The sequence below is a fragment of the Trematomus bernacchii genome, unplaced genomic scaffold (genome assembly GCF_902827165.1).
Source record: "Trematomus bernacchii unplaced genomic scaffold, fTreBer1.1, whole genome shotgun sequence".
NCBI classification, from domain to species: Eukaryota; Metazoa; Chordata; class Actinopteri; order Perciformes; family Nototheniidae; genus Trematomus; species Trematomus bernacchii.
Window position 1 is genome coordinate 11556163 of NW_022987851.1, and position 19135 is coordinate 11575297.

The 19135-nt window shown below is 36.9% G+C and overlaps 1 protein-coding gene and 1 long non-coding RNA gene across 2 annotated transcripts; one reads left to right on the forward strand and one right to left on the reverse strand.

Moving 5' to 3' along the window:
* The first annotated feature begins 7867 nt into the window (after positions 1-7867).
* Positions 7868-11092, forward strand: LOC117469041 (solute carrier family 22 member 5-like). The gene is made up of 6 exons (XM_034113433.1): positions 7868-7887; positions 8072-8198; positions 8928-9022; positions 9959-10173; positions 10390-10572; positions 10956-11092. Exons 1-6 carry the CDS (start codon positions 7868-7870, stop codon positions 11090-11092), a joined length of 777 nt encoding a protein of 258 aa, XP_033969324.1.
* Positions 11093-13064: 1972 nt separating this feature from the next.
* On the reverse strand, positions 13065-17065 carry LOC117468707. The gene is made up of 3 exons (XR_004554512.1): positions 16943-17065; positions 14048-14229; positions 13065-13904 (listed from the first exon to the last, which is right to left on the reverse strand). It is a non-coding gene; the product is annotated as an uncharacterized LOC117468707 (long non-coding RNA).
* Between the last annotated feature and the right edge of the window lie 2070 nt (positions 17066-19135).

The following is a 19135-nucleotide window of genomic DNA, read 5'->3' on the forward strand; positions in this document are numbered from 1 at the left end:
AGAGGAGCCAGATAGCAGTGGTGACTGAGACAGAATAAATAAGGAGAGAGGGCCCATGCAGAGGCAGACATCAGTAGTGAGGAATCAGACCCAAAAGACACGAGGACAGAGGAGCCAGATCGCAGTGGTGAGGAACGCACTGTCATTTAATTTCACTGTAATTTTACTTTTCACATATCACTTTATTCACTATTCAGCTTAGTTATCCTTGCCATGAAGGAATGAATGATTGAATGGATGAATGTTCTATATTATTTTAATGACAGATTGAACCACAGCAATATTGTTTTAGAGATTTTATATGTTTAACTGCTATGCCTGTCATCTCTGCTCTGTGTCATTGTGTTGTCTCCTGGGTTCTGTAGTGCCCGGAGTCTGTCTTTTTATTTTTTTCCTCCAAACCCCATCCCCTCAGGACGCCTTTTGCCTCCTGTCAGGTCATCATTGTAATAAGAATTTGTTCTTAATTGATTTTCCTGGCTAAATAAAGGTTCTACTACTATTTATTCAGTTATTTTATTACTGGTACTGCTAATTGCATTATGCGTATTGTTGTATATTGTATATACGTATGTATTTACTACTACTACTTACAAAATCGAGGGTTGTAGCTTTGTGTCAGTACATATTTCAGGGTTTTTCTATGCCTTTGTTAATCTAAATTCTAATACTCATAGGCGACTACCACTCCTGCCGATGCCGATGCCGAGGCCCAGTTCTCCCTTCCCACCACCCCAGGCTCATTGTGCTAGGTAAAACTCTCATTCAATAAAAGTAGTCTTTTTTAAAGGTGGGGTAGGTAATTTTGGAGAAACCAGCTCGAGTGCGCTAGAATTTGAAAATACACAGCCGGAAAAAATCTGCCACTTCCTTACAGAGCCCCTCCTCCAACACACACAAACGCGCACATGACCAATGAGGGCACGAGATAAGTTTGTGCACAGATGGAAGGCTGACAGGCAGGTAGGCCATCCAGTCATTTCAGCCGGGCCGGCTAAAATGATTGGATGTGCTTTTTACAGTACCACGGCTTCCACAGATGATATTTTTTTATGGATTTTTTGTCAAAGCACTTCAGATATTCATTGCTATCGGGATGTTAAGAGCATTCCATGGAATATAACAAAAAGTGTATCTCGAGCCGGTTTCTCAAACTTACCTACCCCACCTTTAAAGATGAATGCAATTACATTTAAAAAAGTTTTAAACAGAACTGTTACAGATGCAGATGCTTGGTCCAAATTCCATAAAATATACCAACCAGTAGCGCCACACTCAGACGAAAATGTACAAAGCCTATTCTTCCACTATTTGTATTCCCACATTATTCACCAAGCCAGCCCATGCTTTAATATAGATATTATGGATATTGTTATAATTCCTGCTGTCTTTTGTGAACTTCTAATTATTTGTAATTGTTCTGTTCCACAGATGCTGTAGTAAACCACCATCCAGGGACCAAGACATCAGATATAAGAACATCCATTAACACAAGAATTTGTGAGTAAAGGCACGAAAAAAACAAGATTGACAATCAAATAGGGTACAAGACTGTTTTTTTGGCCCTGTTCCGGACCTTGTTTTAATGAGTGATCAGCTCATGTTTAAAGTTGTCACCAGGTGAAACAAAAAACAAGATTGTTAAATAGGATAACAGACTGCTCTTTTTGGCCCTGTATGAAATAACAATGCATCATTTATTAACTATACCTATACAAAATGTAATACATTTTCCCTTCATTATGTAATAACACCTCCTTTTGTAATCATTTGCCCATTATGTAGTAAACAAGTTCAATGCAAATATGTAATACATGTCGCCACATTTTGAAATATATTATTACATATTGCTGTGGTTATTACAAAATGAGTTGCAAACAATAACATTACAACTGTTTATTTATTTATTCAACCATGAATCATCCTTACTCATAATTTAAAAATACTTCAGTAGAATATCTTTCATTGGCCAAACTAGATCAAGTGTTACCATATTCATTAGCCAACATGTATATCAACATCAATTTTGGGATATATTTACAGTTTGGTTATGGTTACATAATGAATATTACAGTTTTTTAAAAGGGCAACTCACGCATTTTGTAATAACCATTGCAAAATGTAATAATTTATTACAAAATGCAGGGACATTTATTTTATATTGCGTTCAGGCTGTTACAGAATGCAGCAGATTATTACAAAATGTGGGTTTTATTACATAATTACATAAAAATGTTCTTGAGTCATTACATAATGTGTTGTTTATAGGCCTTTTCTTTTATTCTTTCCTTGTCCTTCTTTTAATGAGTATTTTGATAACTGTTACACATTGATAGAAAAAAACAAATTAAGCTTCTCATTATTCAGACTCAGCTCTCAGCGCTTAAGCTTCTTTTAAATGTTGATAAAACCAAGGTCATGCTCTTTTCAAAAACTAAAAAAGACACCAGAGCCTGTTTTAGATATTTTAATTACACAAGGAATAAAACTTGAAGTGGTTACCTGTTACAAATACCTTGGTATCTGGCTTGATGATTGTCTCACTTTTAAACTTCATGTCAATAACCTGCTTAAAAAACTGAGGGTTAGGCTAGGTTTCTTTTCCAGGAACAAGTCCTGTTTCTCACTTGAGGCCAGAAAAAGGCTAGTCACTGTGACCTTTTTACCTGTACTGGACTATGGTGATCTGATCTATATGAATGCACCTGCCAATTGCCTGGTCAAGTTAGATGCCGCCTATCACAGTGCACTGAGATTTGTGACAAACTGTAAAGTATTAACCCATCACTGTACCCTGTATGCAAGGGCAGGTTTGCCTTCACTAACTGTACGGAGGCTCAGTCACTGGTACATTTTTATATACAAAGCCATGTTAGGGAAACTTCCTTCCTACATCTGCTCCCTGATCTCACGGCGAATTGTAAGTGGCTACTGCCTGAGATCGAATGTTGTGATTTTATTAAATGTGCCAACTGCTAGGACTGTCTTAGGGAAGATAGCATTTAGATGCGCAGCTCCGCTAACTTGGAACAGTCTGAGCAATTTGGTTCCACTAAATGTATTTAAAGCAAGGATAGATATTATCCAATCGGAAACTGTTGGAACCTGTAAATGTTACTAGCTATGTAAACTGTAGTCACTGTAAATATGCTGTATGATGTCCTTTTTTGTTTTTCTGTTATGTTTATATGTATTCATGTGGAACCTACTTGCAGCAGGTCACCCTTGAAAAAGAGATCAATGATCTCAATGGGATTCACCTGCATAAATAAAGGTTTGAAATTAAATGAAAGATTTTTTTTATCAGAACATGCATTTCTCCTCATTGTGAACATATATTGCACTCATGTTCAGAATATATGGTACGTACATGGTCTTTTATAAATCTGAATATATATAGTATAATTGTACGGTGTCCTTGGGTGTCATGAAAGGCGCCTAAAAATAAAATGTATTATTATTATTATTATAGTGCATACATGTCCCCATATAATTGTGAATATATAGCGCATACATGTCCCCATATAATTGTGAATATATATAGTACATGTCCCCATATAATTGTGAATATATTCTACATACATGTCCCCATATAAATCTGAATATATAGCGCATACATGTCCCCATATATTTGTGAATATATATAGTACATGTCCCCATATAATTGTGAATATATTCTACATACATGAACCCATATAAATCTGAATATATAGTACATACATGTCCCCATATATTTGTGCATATATATAGTACATGTCCCCATATAATTGTGAATATATTCTACATACATGTCCCCATATAAAACTGAATATATAGTACATACATGTCCCCATATATTTGTGAATATATATAGTACATGTCCCCATATAAATGTTAATATATAGTAAATGTATGTTCACATATATACACAACCAATATATTATATATATTTACATATATTACTCAATATATGGAAAGCGGCAATTACTGATGTATTATCACATATATACAATATATTATCACAATATATTATTCAATATATATATATTGTAATATATTAACACAATATATTATTCTATATATCTTCAATATATTTTCAATATATTTTGTAGATATGAATAAATATGTTTTTCATGTTGATTATTAATCAGTATCACTTGGTGTAGCCAACAGCAAGATTTCCTTTATTAAATCTTTTCAATTAACCAGTAAATCAGAAAACAAAATAATGCAATATATTGACAGTTAATATATGGGGAAATATATTTTCTTTGCGTAAGGGCAGCTCACACCTAGTGGGTAAGTGCACTCAAAAAGCTGACTTTTTGGTGTAGTAAAATATATTTAATTAACTGTCGTACTTTTTACATGGTAATATCAAGATTCACAAAGAACTAGAATTTCTTAAGTAACATTTTAAATGTATACACCTTTTATTCATGTAATACATTTACAGTGTGGGAGGAGTACGTTTTATTATATATTTACTCATACTATTTAAATGATTTATAGTCACTGCTCATAAACCTTAAAATACTAAGTAAATGTTAATCTAAACCATAGTAGCTGTTTGAATCCGCGCTATGCGTCTTGACAAGACAAGATACCCGCGTTTTTGGACGACGGTGCAGTTGGGTTTGCAGTTGCACATTTGAAGGCTGTTGGAGGAGCTGCATGGCTGGAAAAAGAAGTGTTGGTAAGTTATTGTCTCTCTGTTTAAGACTTATGATAATATATGTGTCTTTGTGCATAATAGCCTGATTCTTGTTTGCTTGAACCATGTTAACGTTTCTGTGCATTAGTTCACAAAGTGAGAGATTATGTTTAGATATGTTACGTGCTGTTAGCTAGCTAACCGTAACTGTAATTTACCAGATAATTTTAAAAAACACTCACATGCATCTAAAGAAGGTTCCACGTTTTATTTCACGTCTATAAAACTAAGGGCATAACAGTTGGAATAGCATTGTCAAAAGCAGAGGAGAGGAAAAGTAATGTTAGCTGAGTTAGCGTTAGCCGCAGTTTTCCAAAATTTACAGTAAACACACACACGGCTTAAAATGTCTTATAATTATATTGTTGTTGTTTTTTTTACAGTAAGTTAAAGTATTTTTTCTGCAGTTTGAGACCTGTGAGTTAGTGCATCACTAATTATAATCCAGTGATATAATACATATTATTGTCAAATGAGCCATTCTGCATAATGAGTACTTTTTACTTTAAGTTTATTTTGATACTAATACTTTTGAATTTTTACTTAAGTAAGGTTGTGAATGCATGACTTTTACTTGTAACAGAGTAAATACTCTGTTATAAATATACACTGTGGTATTGCTACTTTTACTTTAGTAAAATATCCACATACTGTTTCCACCAATTGTTTAATTTTTTTTCTTCAAATATTCAATCAAGTCTAATTAAGTGGAAATGTTATATTCACGAAGTTCATCTGTCTTATTTACATATCTGTCTATCAACAGGAAGCATAGCAGTACAGGCAGTGAGCCAGTGGAGTCCTAATTGGAGTGATTGCTCAGGCAAGTAGAGGGATATATTATTACTGTTATTCTTCACTGCGAAATGTAATATAAAATTGTGGATAAATGTTTAAACCATTGTTTTAATATTACAAATTATGTCTGTTCATTTACAGAGTGGCCTTACTTTTAAGTGGAGCGGCTGGAGCCAGTTGAGGTCTAGGGAGGAAGACAGTTGACAGATTTCCAAGCTGGTCTCACCAGGGAGAACATGTAGGACTCTTTATATTATGAGATGGTCATGCAAACATTGCAACTTCACGACATCAAAACGTTTACAGCTCATAAAGCATTATAGATTGAATCATCTACACAGCGGTCAAGGCCGGTCAATACCATGCTTGTACTCAGATTGTCCTTGTTCATTTAAAAGTTGGAGTGCTCTTCACACACATTTGTCTAGATACCGTACACAAACTGAGCAATTAGGGCAAATTCTTTCATTTTCATGTCTTGTATGTAACTTTTTCTCGGACTGGATGGGATTAAGCTGACCCCAAAAGTACTGTCACGGCCCAAACTGTGTCCCTGTGTGTCCCTGTTTGTTCCCCTGTGTGTGTGGAGGGGGGTGGTGGTTTCCCTTGCAGGCAGCAGCCTGATTGCACTCACCTGGCCGACCGGCTCAGCTGTCCCTCATCAATCCAATCAAGACACAGCATATACTCCAGTCTCCCAGCAACTCACCGCCAGATTGTTTTCTACACCAGTGGTATTGCATCCTCCTGGCTGCTCAATTCAGTTATCCTGTCTGCGTGTTATTCTGTACTTTTTTGTAATTAGTTTCTCCTTGTGCTTCCAGTGCGATCCCTCAGCCCTCAGCCATCGGCCACCAGAGCTTCCAGCCAACCTGCCTGCTTCTTCCTTCACCATACCTGCCTGCCCTGTTCTCAGTTCCAGCCTGAACTGCCTACCTCCACTCCGGACCTCCATAGTCTCCAAACCTGCCTGAGTCTCCGAACAATAAACAATTTTAAACATCTTCAGTCATTGCCTGCGCCTGGGTCCTGTTTAAAAACATAATCCTAACAAGTACAAGCTTTGAAGGTGAACCTGCTGCCTTAAAGACATGGAAAATGTGTTCTTCATATGTACCTTCCACTGTCCATGTTGCAATTGCTCAGTTTCAGGGAGCTGTATCAATCTCTGTCTCCCCCCTCTGCCATTTTTTCATTTCTCCGTATAAACATTTCTCCCTCTTTCTCTCTCTCACACGGATTACAGTTGTTGCCGTCTATTCATATTCTGTTATATGTTTTTTCCCCCTCCTTAGGTAAAGAAACGTTTGTATTGAATGTTTAAAAAGCACCACTCCAAATCTATGATGGAGTAGATTTTGTATTTTTTGATAAGATAATGTTAATGTTGCATGCAGTTATTATAATGTTAATGTTGTCGGTTAATAGTGATTGAATTGTTGACAAAATAAAGTTGAATTGTATTGTGATTTGTGCTCAATGTATATTAAATGCATAGATTATTACATTTATTAGGTAACATTTTTCAAAAGTAAATGAGTAACAATTACGTAATTAAAGTGAGTAATATAACTTCAAACAAATGAGTAATTCAACATTTTAAACAGAAAAAATATGATAAAATCTACTTATTTACTTCATAACAGTAACTATTACAGATATATAATATTTACTTAATAATTTGATAACAGTGATGTTCCTGTCCATGAAGAAAATAATTAGACTTTACTTAATTAGTTCAAATAAATATAACGTGTAACTTAAACATTATTAAGTAAGATTTACTTAATATTTTCACAAATGTTACGTCTGGTGATAAGTACATTTTACTTGATACTGGAAAGTAAGTTCTACTTGATATTACAGCAGTAAAATATACTTAGAAAAAGTAAGTGCAAATACTTGCTAAGATTTAATCAAGTAAATCCTACAAGTTGTTTCTTTGAGTGTAGTGTAGGTGTGTGTTTGCTTGAATGTGTGGGGTTCTTATTTTTCTAGTTGATTTTATCTCTGGCTGTGTTTCATTTCAAGTGTTTTATTTTCTACAGTGTTGAGTGGTGTATAAAGTACAGCGTTGCTTTAAGTATTACGTTCATGAAGGTCAATCAATTAATCAACATAGTTCCTGTCAAAAGCTAAGCAGATTGTTTTTTTAAAGCTGAAAGAATTTGCCTATTAATCACGTAGTTGATAAACATAATAAATACAGTCCTTCTTTGATAATAACATATAAATTGTATAGGGCTGTGGTTTGTGACATTAAACTTGTGGACTATGACATTATGACAATTCATTTTAATGTATTTTTATCATATTCAAATGCATGCATAATTTTCGGATTAGGTATACATTTAAGAAAAAGTGTCATACATAGATATGGTCACTATATTCACAATGTAATAACAGTAACAGCATTGCAACAGCATCAGCCTTTTTCAACTTTATCAAGGCTTTGTTAGGTATGTTTTACTTTTATGGAGGATCATTTGAGCAGTCAAAGGACTCGGAATAAGGTAAAATAATTTTCTCTCTTCTGGGGGATTGAACATCTGTCTCTCTCTCTGTTGTGTACTGAGGCAGGTTCATCCCAGAGTCTCCTCGCTGGCTGCTGTCTCGGGGCAGAGTGGAGGAGGCAGAGGCCATAGTGAGAGATGCTGCTAAAAAGAACAAAATCAAGCCTCCGCCGGTCATCTTTAGTCCTTTGCAGGTGGTGAGATCTCATGAAAAAAAACTGTTCATGTAAATGCATAAAAACTGGGCACAGGGCATTTTCCTAATATGATAAGCCAGTATTATGTGTTTACTCTTACTATACTCTTGCAGAGTTTACTTAAAAGTGTTAGAGCATCCTTAATGGTTCACTGCCTGTGATGTAATCATTTACAGTTTTCCGGTAAACATTATGGAGCAACATTTTCTGCCGGTATGAACCCAAAGATTGTTTCACTTTTCTTTTCTTTTTTGGAATACTTAAAACTTTTGTAATTCAAAAGATGTTGTGTTGAGTTGTTAATTATCAACAATTTAGGAACTGGACAACCTAAGAAAAAACTGTCAAAACTACAACACTCACATTAAGAAATATGATCACACTGCCAATCACTATATGATTTGTATTTTTAGAGAATTATGACTAAGGGGAGATAACAAATAGGACAGGTTACAATTTAAACATAAACTGGAGAAATCTGTTTGCTTTACCTCTACTCCTAATTACTACAAGAATCCCCCCCCCCCAGTCTTCATTGCACATTTAACTTTTGCCTTTAATCCTGATCCAGACTTTTGGGTACTACATGTGTGAACGCGTGCACATGCATGTGTTCACTCAGCAAGTGGCCATTCATACACAAGCATCTCTCTAATGAAATTATTTCTAGAGCGATGGCTCTGCTTGCTAAGTGTTTGTTATTCTGAGGGCTCTGCTGCCCCACAGAAAGAACTTCAATGCGAGAGTAAGGCCCTCAACATCTGTGACCTGCTCCGTTCCCCAAACATCCGCTGGATCTCCCTCACGCTGTGGCTGGTCTGGTGAGTCCCTGCTGACCCCCACATTCAGTACAGTGACCCTGCATGCACAAATACACACACACACAGACATATACTGAACACACGCTGTTCCAAACGCACATACACTGTTCAGGCCCAATGACAGTCCATTGAACTAACAACAAATAATGACCTGTCAGGTGCTGTGAAGCCTGCAACTCAGATCAAAATCAGGTTTCATAACTGCACAGTATGCCTGTATTAATCCTGTGCGCACTTCCTTACTGAAAACCGATGCAGTTTGATTTAGAAACAGTTTAACTTAGTCTGACGGGAAATAAGTTGTAACCTCCCGTTCATCATAGCAGGTTGATAAGTTACAAGCTGCATGCATGGACATTCTTTCTAAAATAAATACTTTCTATTCCAAATAAGAATCATGAACTAACATTTCAGTTTTGTATCAGTCATCACCATAGACTGTATCACACCTCAAGTTTTTTTTTATTAAACTCAAACCTACAATAACAATAGATTGTTGACCAGTAGGGGGCAGCAGAACAAAGCTTCAACCAACAATGTCATGTAGCGGTTACTGTATGTACCGACATAAGCATTCAGGATGAATGTTTTAGTTCAGGTTTTCTGTATTAATCCTGTCTGTCCAAATATGAATGTCACTTAACTCTTCTGCAACTTTTAATTCACCACCAATCTATAAACGTATTACATTGGCTTATAAGGGCCATTGTAATTACGTTTGAAAAATAAATCAAAGCTGGGAATGGGTTGGTAATATTTAGTGGCCCCAATTTGCTGTGGTACATTTGCGAAACACTAGATGAGAATTTCTAGAAAAGGAACACCAATAATATGAGTTTAATTTTTTTTCTGACTACGCTGTTGTGTCATGCCTGAGAGCTACTAACTAAAAACATATTCTAATTTGATATTAATGTTTAAAATGTATCCCCACAGGAACACCTTGACCATTGCTTACTTTGCTCTTTCCCTAAACACGGCAAACCTTCACGGTAACGCTTACTTCAACTGTTTCGTGTCGGCTTTGGTTGAGATACCAGCCTACACTTTGTCTTGGGTAATGTTTCGCTGGTGGTCCAGACGACTGAGTCTCTCATCAACCCTCTTCATGGGAGGAGTGTTTCTACTCTCCGTACAGCTCATGCCAGCAAGTATGACCCTTGGAGGAAGCATTTTTTTATTAATAAAGCTTTGTGCCTTTTTCTCATTTGTTTGTCTATGTAGGATCACTCATTATATAGTATTTTCAGATGCAAAATGTGTCTGATTTCTCAGTTGCAAGCAAACATAATTGCGGATAATTGAATTTGCATCTTATATAACTCAACTTACATGTAACCTCTGATTGAATGCTTTACCCTCTCTAGACCTGGTTTATCTCTCCATAACACTGGAGATGATGGGGAAGTGTGCGGTGACGACAGCATTTGCTATTGTGTACGCATACACAGCTGAACTCTACCCAACAGTGTTGAGGAATACGGCCTTGGGGGCCTGCTCCATGGCCTCCAGAATAGGCAGCATCATTGCCCCATACTTCATTTACTTAAGTAAGGAGGCTCTCACCTCTGCCTTATTTTACACTTCTTACATTTTCCCAAGCATATAATTATGTGGATGCACAAAGCTGTTTCTTACCCAACTGACATCTTGTTAGAACAAGCTGGTGCCTCCATTGAAACAAAACAGAACAAAAGTCACAAGAACAAAGAATCTAAAAACAGGCTTGCCTAGCAACCACATCGGATAGACCATTATGCTGAAAACCTAACTCTTTCACTTCAAATTTAGAGGCTTCTATTTAAAGATTTGATTTAAAGTACTGATGCAGATACAATCCTTACAGTCGCTATACCTTTTGTCTTTTTGTTGTTTTTAATTGCTGTGGCCATGGTAGTTTTTCACTGTCTCCTTCTTTGATGTGCTGCCACAGGAAGCTATTCCGTTTCACTGCCTTACATCCTTATGGGAAGCATGACAGTTGCGTCCGGGTTGCTGACCCTCCTGCTGCCCGAGAGCTATGGAATGCCTCTGCCTGACACCATCAGTCACATGCAACACCCCGGGTAAAACTGCACCTTCCTGTCACCAAATCTCCCAGAAACCAGTGATATTATTTATTAAAAATAATCATTTGTACGTTAATTTTAATTAACATAAAAATTGACTGGGTTTGGTTTTCTAATTTTCTTTTTTAAAAAGCAAATATGTTCTTGGCTCAAAACTCATTTGTCTACAGGCATTACAAGTAAATCAAAAGAAAGAAACATGGCTAACTGTATGCTTTAAATCTGAAATATATATTTGTATGTGAATGAAAGACAGAAAATACAATTAAAAGATAAGTAAACTAAAAACAAAAAAATATGGCCTCCATAAATAAATAATAAAAACAGTTCAAATAATTAATTTACTACAAATAAAAATAAATTACAATTCATCATATTCATAATAAAGAGGATTATATATTAACATATTAAGTTGGATTAAAAGTTGATGGCAAACATTATAAAAAAGCGGGCTAGGATATGTCCTCATATTGCCACCATATAACTTCCACTTGGTCATTTCCTTTTCTAGTGCCTTCAAGAATGATCTTTTCACGTTATCAATTGCTTTTAAAAAAAGAAAAAAGGCAGAATAGTCTAGGTCTGTATTCTAGCAAAATTATAATTGTCCCTGCTTTATTCCTGCACTCGGCTTCAACCCACCAGGGACATTTATTACAGAAACTAAAAATGATATACTCACCACAGCCATAATTATGTGTAACCAGATGAAGGCAAATAACACACTATAGCGAAGCCAGTTTAACATGAAGAATCAATTAAACATTTTATGAAATACACTTCTTTATTTTCTGACAGTCTAATGAGAAGATCAATACCAGAAGGCAAATATATGTATTTCCAAATAATATAGATATTATAGTTATCATTATATTGCTCAGACTTAGCAAATTAGTCTCTTTAAAATGGACGTACAGATTGATTTAACCCTTGTGTTGTGTTCGAAAGCTGTTACCGTTCATGGTGTTCGCGGGTCAATTTTGACCCATGATTTATTTCAGTCCAAAACACTCAAAAATAATGACTATCATCCATATTATTTTAACTACATCATAACTAACTTATTATGCATTCATAACCGTACAATCATGTTGTAATTTAATTGTATGGCCCCAAAACACATTACACCACATATTGCACACGTGCATGACTGAGTTCAGGTTCAAGTGTTAGTGTACATATTCTTTGAGAAAGGTCGAGTTCCCGTGGGGGGAGGGGGCCAGAGGGATGGCAGACCAGGTGCATGTTGCAAAAAAATATTGTTACAGTGGATGAAGGGGGTGTGGGTGGGGTGTCTAAAGTCAAAGATGAATCTTGATTGGGCCAAATTTGACCCAGAGTCACCCAAAACAATTCTGCCGGGTCTTCCCAGACCAGAAAACCAAATTATACACTTTTTTTTTTAAAGACCTTCAGACTTGGCTAAAATTGTCAAAATCAGTGTTGTAGTGTTTATATAGCTGTTGTGGAGGATATCATGAAGCCTTGTTCCGATAAAAAAACTATAGCGTAGTTATTATATAATTTTAACTTGAAACGGGTCACAGGAGACCCGAACACAACATAAGGGTTAAATAAACAAAGATCTTGGCAGTGATTGTGTTTTTTTTAAATGATATTTTAACTTTGTGTCATGTTCAGTATCTGTGAACCATTACCGCATCTGAATCAATGTTTTCTTTATTAATCCTAGATGTTGTAAGAAGAAACCCTATAAACTCACAAACACCGAAGAAAAGGAAAAGGTTGCAGAAGGGAAGTCTCCAGTTTTCCCTTGAACAAGGAGCCTCACTGTTATCTGCCTGAAGCAAAAACTGGATAACCATCTTATCTCCTTCCACTTATAATACCTGAGAATAATAATCATTTATGTCACTAGATTTGTGAAAGCATTTGACTTCAACTGCACCATGGACCTTGACAGTTATTCAAACAACACAATTGTGTTTTTTTTTATTTTGTATTAATTAATTTAGAATTAGCACCAAACACTCATGTTGCAAAGCACATCCATGTTAATGTGTTGTATACATCTATGTGATTTGTGATAACATTCATAAAGTGCATGTACAAATACTCCAAAATGTATTGGTCGAGCTTTAATTACTTCAATGTTATTCCTCATAAAAAATGTAATTAAATCGATTAATACAGATTGCAATTACCAGAAGGTAATGTTGATTAGGAACAACAGTAACTGGTATGAATTATATACAATTAATAGTACAATGTTTATATAAGCAATTTTTAAGACAATCAATCGACTTTCGTCAAGCACAGCAAGTTATGAATGTTGTTTTCTTGTTATGCACGGGGACTACAAGCTGTTGGGATAAAATGCAAATAAAGAAACCATTATTTGGTTGTCAGCAAAAAGGAAATGTTTGAATATTGTTTAATTTCTACTAATTCAATTTTTAACCTCATAAACATGTACGTAAACTATAAAAAGTGATGCCACCATCATCATATCCTCTCAAGAGTCATGTGGATGATGAGGATAAGGAGGGGTTGGTTTTGGTGGCTATATTAAAGAATAATATGAGATGTTTTGTTGCAGTTTTTGTTGCCATTATCTTGTCTGAACATCCAGTATCAGGAAGTTCTGTGGTTGTTCTGGTACAATACCTTCTTGTTTGTTTCAGCTACGGTGACTGCATCTTTTACCCCATAAGCTACCCACCTTTCTCTTTTTTGCATCTGTTGAATAGTTTGAGGTTGTCCAAAACTCTCTGCCAGGAAAATAACAGAAAAGGCAGAAACAACAGCCAGAGTCCCCAGTGTGATATAAGGCAGGTACTCAAAATATTCACCTGTACAAGGAGAAGGGGAAAATAAAAGTGTGTACAGAGCATCCAAACAAATAGGGGCTGATTATCCACAGAAATGTGTTGATGTGCTACACAAATTCAGGTTAAACTAGATAGTACCTGATATTGAAGACAAATCGACTCACTCAGCTTAACAAAAAAGGAGCAAGGCAGCTTCCTATTCTGGAAACAGTAATGCAAACGCCTGTCGCTGTGTTCCTGAGCACTGTTGGGTAAAGCTCTGCAGTGTAGGCGTGCATCAGGGATGCACTGTTGGTGATAACAAGTTTACCCAGCATTTGCAGAGTGACAGCCAGCTCTGATAAAGCTGAAACGTAAGAAATGGATAGATTAACAACAGAATGTGAGTGTTTTTTTTATCAAATGTTCTCCTTTGCTTGAGTGACTCCAAAGCTTTATTCAAGTCCTCCTCTTTCTCTTAGCAATTATTCCACTTACAAAGTTCTTAAAAATGAACTCTCTCTTCTCTCTCTCCTCTCTTCTCGCTCTTCTCTCTCTTCTCTCTTCCTTCCTCTATTCTCCTCTTCTCTCTCTCTCTCTCTCTCTCTCTCTCTCTATATATATATCTGTTAATATCAATAATTATGGTTTCAAGTTCTAAGTGATGGCACGAGAAGTAAGTGGGAGGGAAGTGACCCATAAATCCCTTTCTTCATTGGCATCATTGCTGGTGTGATCCCACTCTGAAGAAAATCTCTCAATGAGGAAAAAGAAGGACAGCCGGGTCCAGATGTATGTCTCCCCCTCTCATCATGTAATGTAAAAATTACTGGCTGGTAAAATCGACGAGCTAACAGCGTTAGCCTGGAGACAGATGTAATATTGGAGTGCAGTTTACTTTGATAATGAGAACATGGCTGTACCAGGATATATCTAATGAGAACATTTCCATCGAGCTTCACCACGTCTTCACCATGAGCCTGAGTGATCAGAGGGTCTCTGTGCTGTGGAGGACGCTCTACTTGTTCCTGTGCTTAAGACACCGCATCCCAGTGCTACTTTCATTGCACTTTTTTACTCTTACTTCCTATGTTTGTATAAATAGTTATTGACTTTAGTCCAATATGGTGCACCTGTAATAAAACATAATTTTCCCCGGAATAAATTAAGCATTCTGATTGATTGATTGAACCAGGTAGTGACTGCTTACTTTCTGGTGCCTGGTGCTGTTAGACAATCAGGGTTTGATACTGATTAACTTTTGAATTGCTGACCCTATTGACAGAAAAAGCAAAGTTACAGTAGTTTCTTTCAAAGCGGCAACTGCAAAGGCAGGGAGGGATGGTGGAGGTTAGAAACCAAGAAGATTTCCTAGCTCAAGGCCGGTTTATTAGAAATGCATCAGCATCCCCTGCCAGCAGCACCACCCTATGGCCAGATGATAAACTGCATTCAATGACTTTTCGTAAGTCACGTGATTTACCACTATATCAACCACTATACCCCATAGAAAACATATTGCAAAGGAAAAATAATTTCCAACTTGCTTTTGATAGCAATAGCCGCGTTCACACCACAGTACTTTTCCCACTTAGTTCCGATATATAGTTCCAAAATGTCACGTTCACACCAAAAAGAGCCGGAACTCAAATTAGTTCATCAGAACCTTTTTACCCCCTTTTCCGTCCCTGCTAGAGAGCAGGTACTTTCGTGGGAGAAAAAGGTTCCTATGTCTGATTGGCTGGGCGGAATGCAAACCACGCCCCGTAAAACTCCCAAAAGTTTGTGAAGCCGCCATTTTATTATCCTCGCATTAGCATTATTAGCATTAGCATTAGCCCAACGCAGAGAGACTAACTTATGGCAACACAAAATTAAACATGGGAGCGGTGGAGATGAGGAGGTTTCGGCGTTCTGGCGATATACTCGGAAGGCTTCAGTAGAAGCTATGGGACTCCCAGCAGCTTCTACTCAAGCCAGTCCCCAACTCCGGGGACTTCCGGCCGGGGACTTCGGGTGGCAGTATACGCCGTGAAGTTGTTTGCGCCTGCCAGTAAACCCAAAGCAGAAGAAGAAGAAGAAGCATGACGTCAGCGGCTTCATTTGCCTAATCCTTCCCCAGGAACTTATTCCGGTGTGGACGCGAGCTGTACTTAGTTCATGAGAACTAAAAAGTTCTCATGAACTAAGTACTCATGAACTAAAGTGGTACTGCCCCTTACTGCGGTGTGAACGCGCCTTATAACTAACAATGAAGTTATAATTAATTGTTGAGTTATAACAATGAGTAAGATGCCTTACTGTGATACAGTACACATATTGTCTGGTAACTGATAACAGAGGCATTAAACATCAAAACATATTCCAAGGAACAAGACGAATGCATACCTAAAGCTCAAGCATCCGTATGATGTAACTCAAATCGCTTCACAAGTCACCTTCTATTTTATATTTGGCGGGCTTTTTCTGTGGGAACGTCAAGTCATCAAGTCAATCTTCGTTTATGATATACAGTATGGTGGTGATACTTGTTTGGAACAAAGGTTCGCAATCCTGTTATATGAAAGGCCGGTAGGGTTCAAAGTAGTTCAAAAGTCACTGCCCTAGTTTAGAAGATGACTTTCCTGTCTGTTAACCATGACTCTTATTCAGCTCTGCAGGGTAATTGTGTGGTGTCCTCAATCAGCGCTGACACAACAGAGGGAGAACATTAAAGGGCCACACACACACACAGGAGATAGCAAGGCAGGGGTCGTCACAGAGAAAGAACATTTAAATAAAACAGATGATGATGCAGCTGATGCTGTAAATCATGTCATATAATCTGGTTTTCGTTCCTCGCTTTCACTTTCTCATTTACACATGATTTTGTGAAAAGTTGAAAAGAGAAAGAAATAGAAAAACTCAAGAAGTGTATAGTAAACAGTAAACACTATTGTTTATCAATGCAGTGTTGCTATGCCTTTTACATCACATTGAATTAGGCTATTTGCTTTTTGTAAACATAACACATGAATATTTCCATATGGCAACAAGGCGAATTTTCACACTTTAGATTAAATAAAGAACAGAAAACTCACCTTTAGTTAAGCAGCCATCGCATTATTCCATATGGAGGTGATGCTTTGAAGGAAGATCCATCTAGAAATGAGGTACACGTTGGATAACTCAACTGGAACAAAGAAGCAGCGGTTGGTGCTACACTGCTTTCATTTTTACTTTAGTCAAGCCTTCAGGCGAAATGGCAACGTTATTCAGAGCAGCTGAGCCAGGCTGAGGTCCGGTTACCAGCATCCCCTTCATTCCACAGTGGACGGTGCCACTAAACATTTACAAAAAAATACACGGATTGTCTTATATTCAATTGTAAAAAAATAATGCACAGCGCTTTTTAAATGTCTAAGCGTCCTGTTTACACTGAACTGAAAGTGAAATGACTGTGTAACTTCACGGAAACAGATGACACGTCTTTATGGTGTTTCCCCTATCTATTTAAAGCATAGTGTAGATATAATAAAAGGATAGTGCGAGATACACCAAAAGGTTTTTATTTTCATTCAGATATTTGTATTAAAATATAGAATGAAAACATTTAAAAGTGAAAGCATGGTGCCGCCAGTTTACTGTTAAATGGCTGTTATATTAGCTTAAGCGTTACTTTTATAAAACAGCCTCTGGTGATGCACTGATAAAAGTATGATTGTACTTTCTAGCAATTTGTGTATGTTATTTTACATCATTTTAAATGGAAATGGAAATGTGAAAACACATATTTTTTGGGGAAGCTGTAAGAATAATATACCAGCAGTCACAAAATAGGCTCTCCGGTGTTAAACATGTTGTCCACTGGATTTTTGCTGATAAACAAAGGAGGAGATGTCATATAATTAAAGACTAATGTATTATATTTGACTTGGCATCAATCTACCTGAATGAATGAGATGACTACACATGTTTCATGACTGCAACATCTGTGTCTAAAACATGCATTATCTTTATGTCTCATTGAATCTTGTTATGATGGATTCCCATGCAGTGATCTGATACTTAACCATTTATAAAGGCTATTTGAAGAGAATGCTTTCACAAACACAACAAAGCTCCTCAATCTTAATTATATACATAAACATGCAGTCTTCAATTTCATGTGTCAAAATGTTCAATTTATAAAAATGGCTTGACATCGTGCTTCACAATAAGTTAGGTGGACATTTCATACAATAATATATCAAACAGAATTACACACAATAAATGATAAAAGTAACTTTATTTAAAACAACATCTTATTGAGCAATCATGTGAGTATAAAGAAAAATACAAAACAAATCACAACTATAACCTGGATTCTTTATTCTGATAATCAGTCGCGCTCTCTCCATTTTCATCTTCCTTTGCTTTCTTCCGTCTTCCCCTGTTTAAACATAAACAGAAGATTTAGCAACAGTTTAACAGCAGTGCTATTAAAGGTCATGTTGGACTTTACATTCTCCTGACACTACAAACAGTCTTGTGCTTCATGTGAAAGAGCACAAAGCTTTCAAACGTGCAACAGCATCTTATACTGTAACATGAAAATATAAATAACAGCAATATAGTAACCAATTTCGACGTCTATTTGCTCTTCATTGAAGATAAAAGCAATCAAAACAAATAGTGAACGTGTCATTGCCTCACAACTAAAATCCCCCCTCAGCTCCAATGACCACTTTGAGCCATTTCAATCCAGTTTCCGATCAAAACAGCACCGAATCAGCTTTCTCAAAATCACAAACGACTCCTCCTCTCCTCTAGACTCCGGCAACTGAACATCCTCATCCTCCTCGACCTCACCGCAGCATTCGACACCATCAACCCACACCATCCTGCTGTCCCTCCTCGAATCATCACTCAACATCACCGACACTGCACTCTCCTGCTGAAATCCTACCTCACCGACAGACATCAGTTTATCAACATCAATAACTGCACCTTCTCCACTGCTCCTCTGTCCAAGGCGTCCCCCGGGTTCGGCTTGGCCCCCTCCTTCATCCTCTACATGCGCCCCCTTGGCAAAATAATTAGTCACCACAACCTTCAATTTCACTGCTACGCCGATGCATCCAACTTTATATCTCAACAAAAACCATCCCACCCCACACACACACTCCACTCTCACCAACTGTCTCTCAGAAATAAAAGCATGGATCCAAACAACTATCTCCAACTGAACAGTGCCAAATCAGACATCATCATCGGCCCCCCATCCCATACCAAAACCATCCAGAATGTCAACT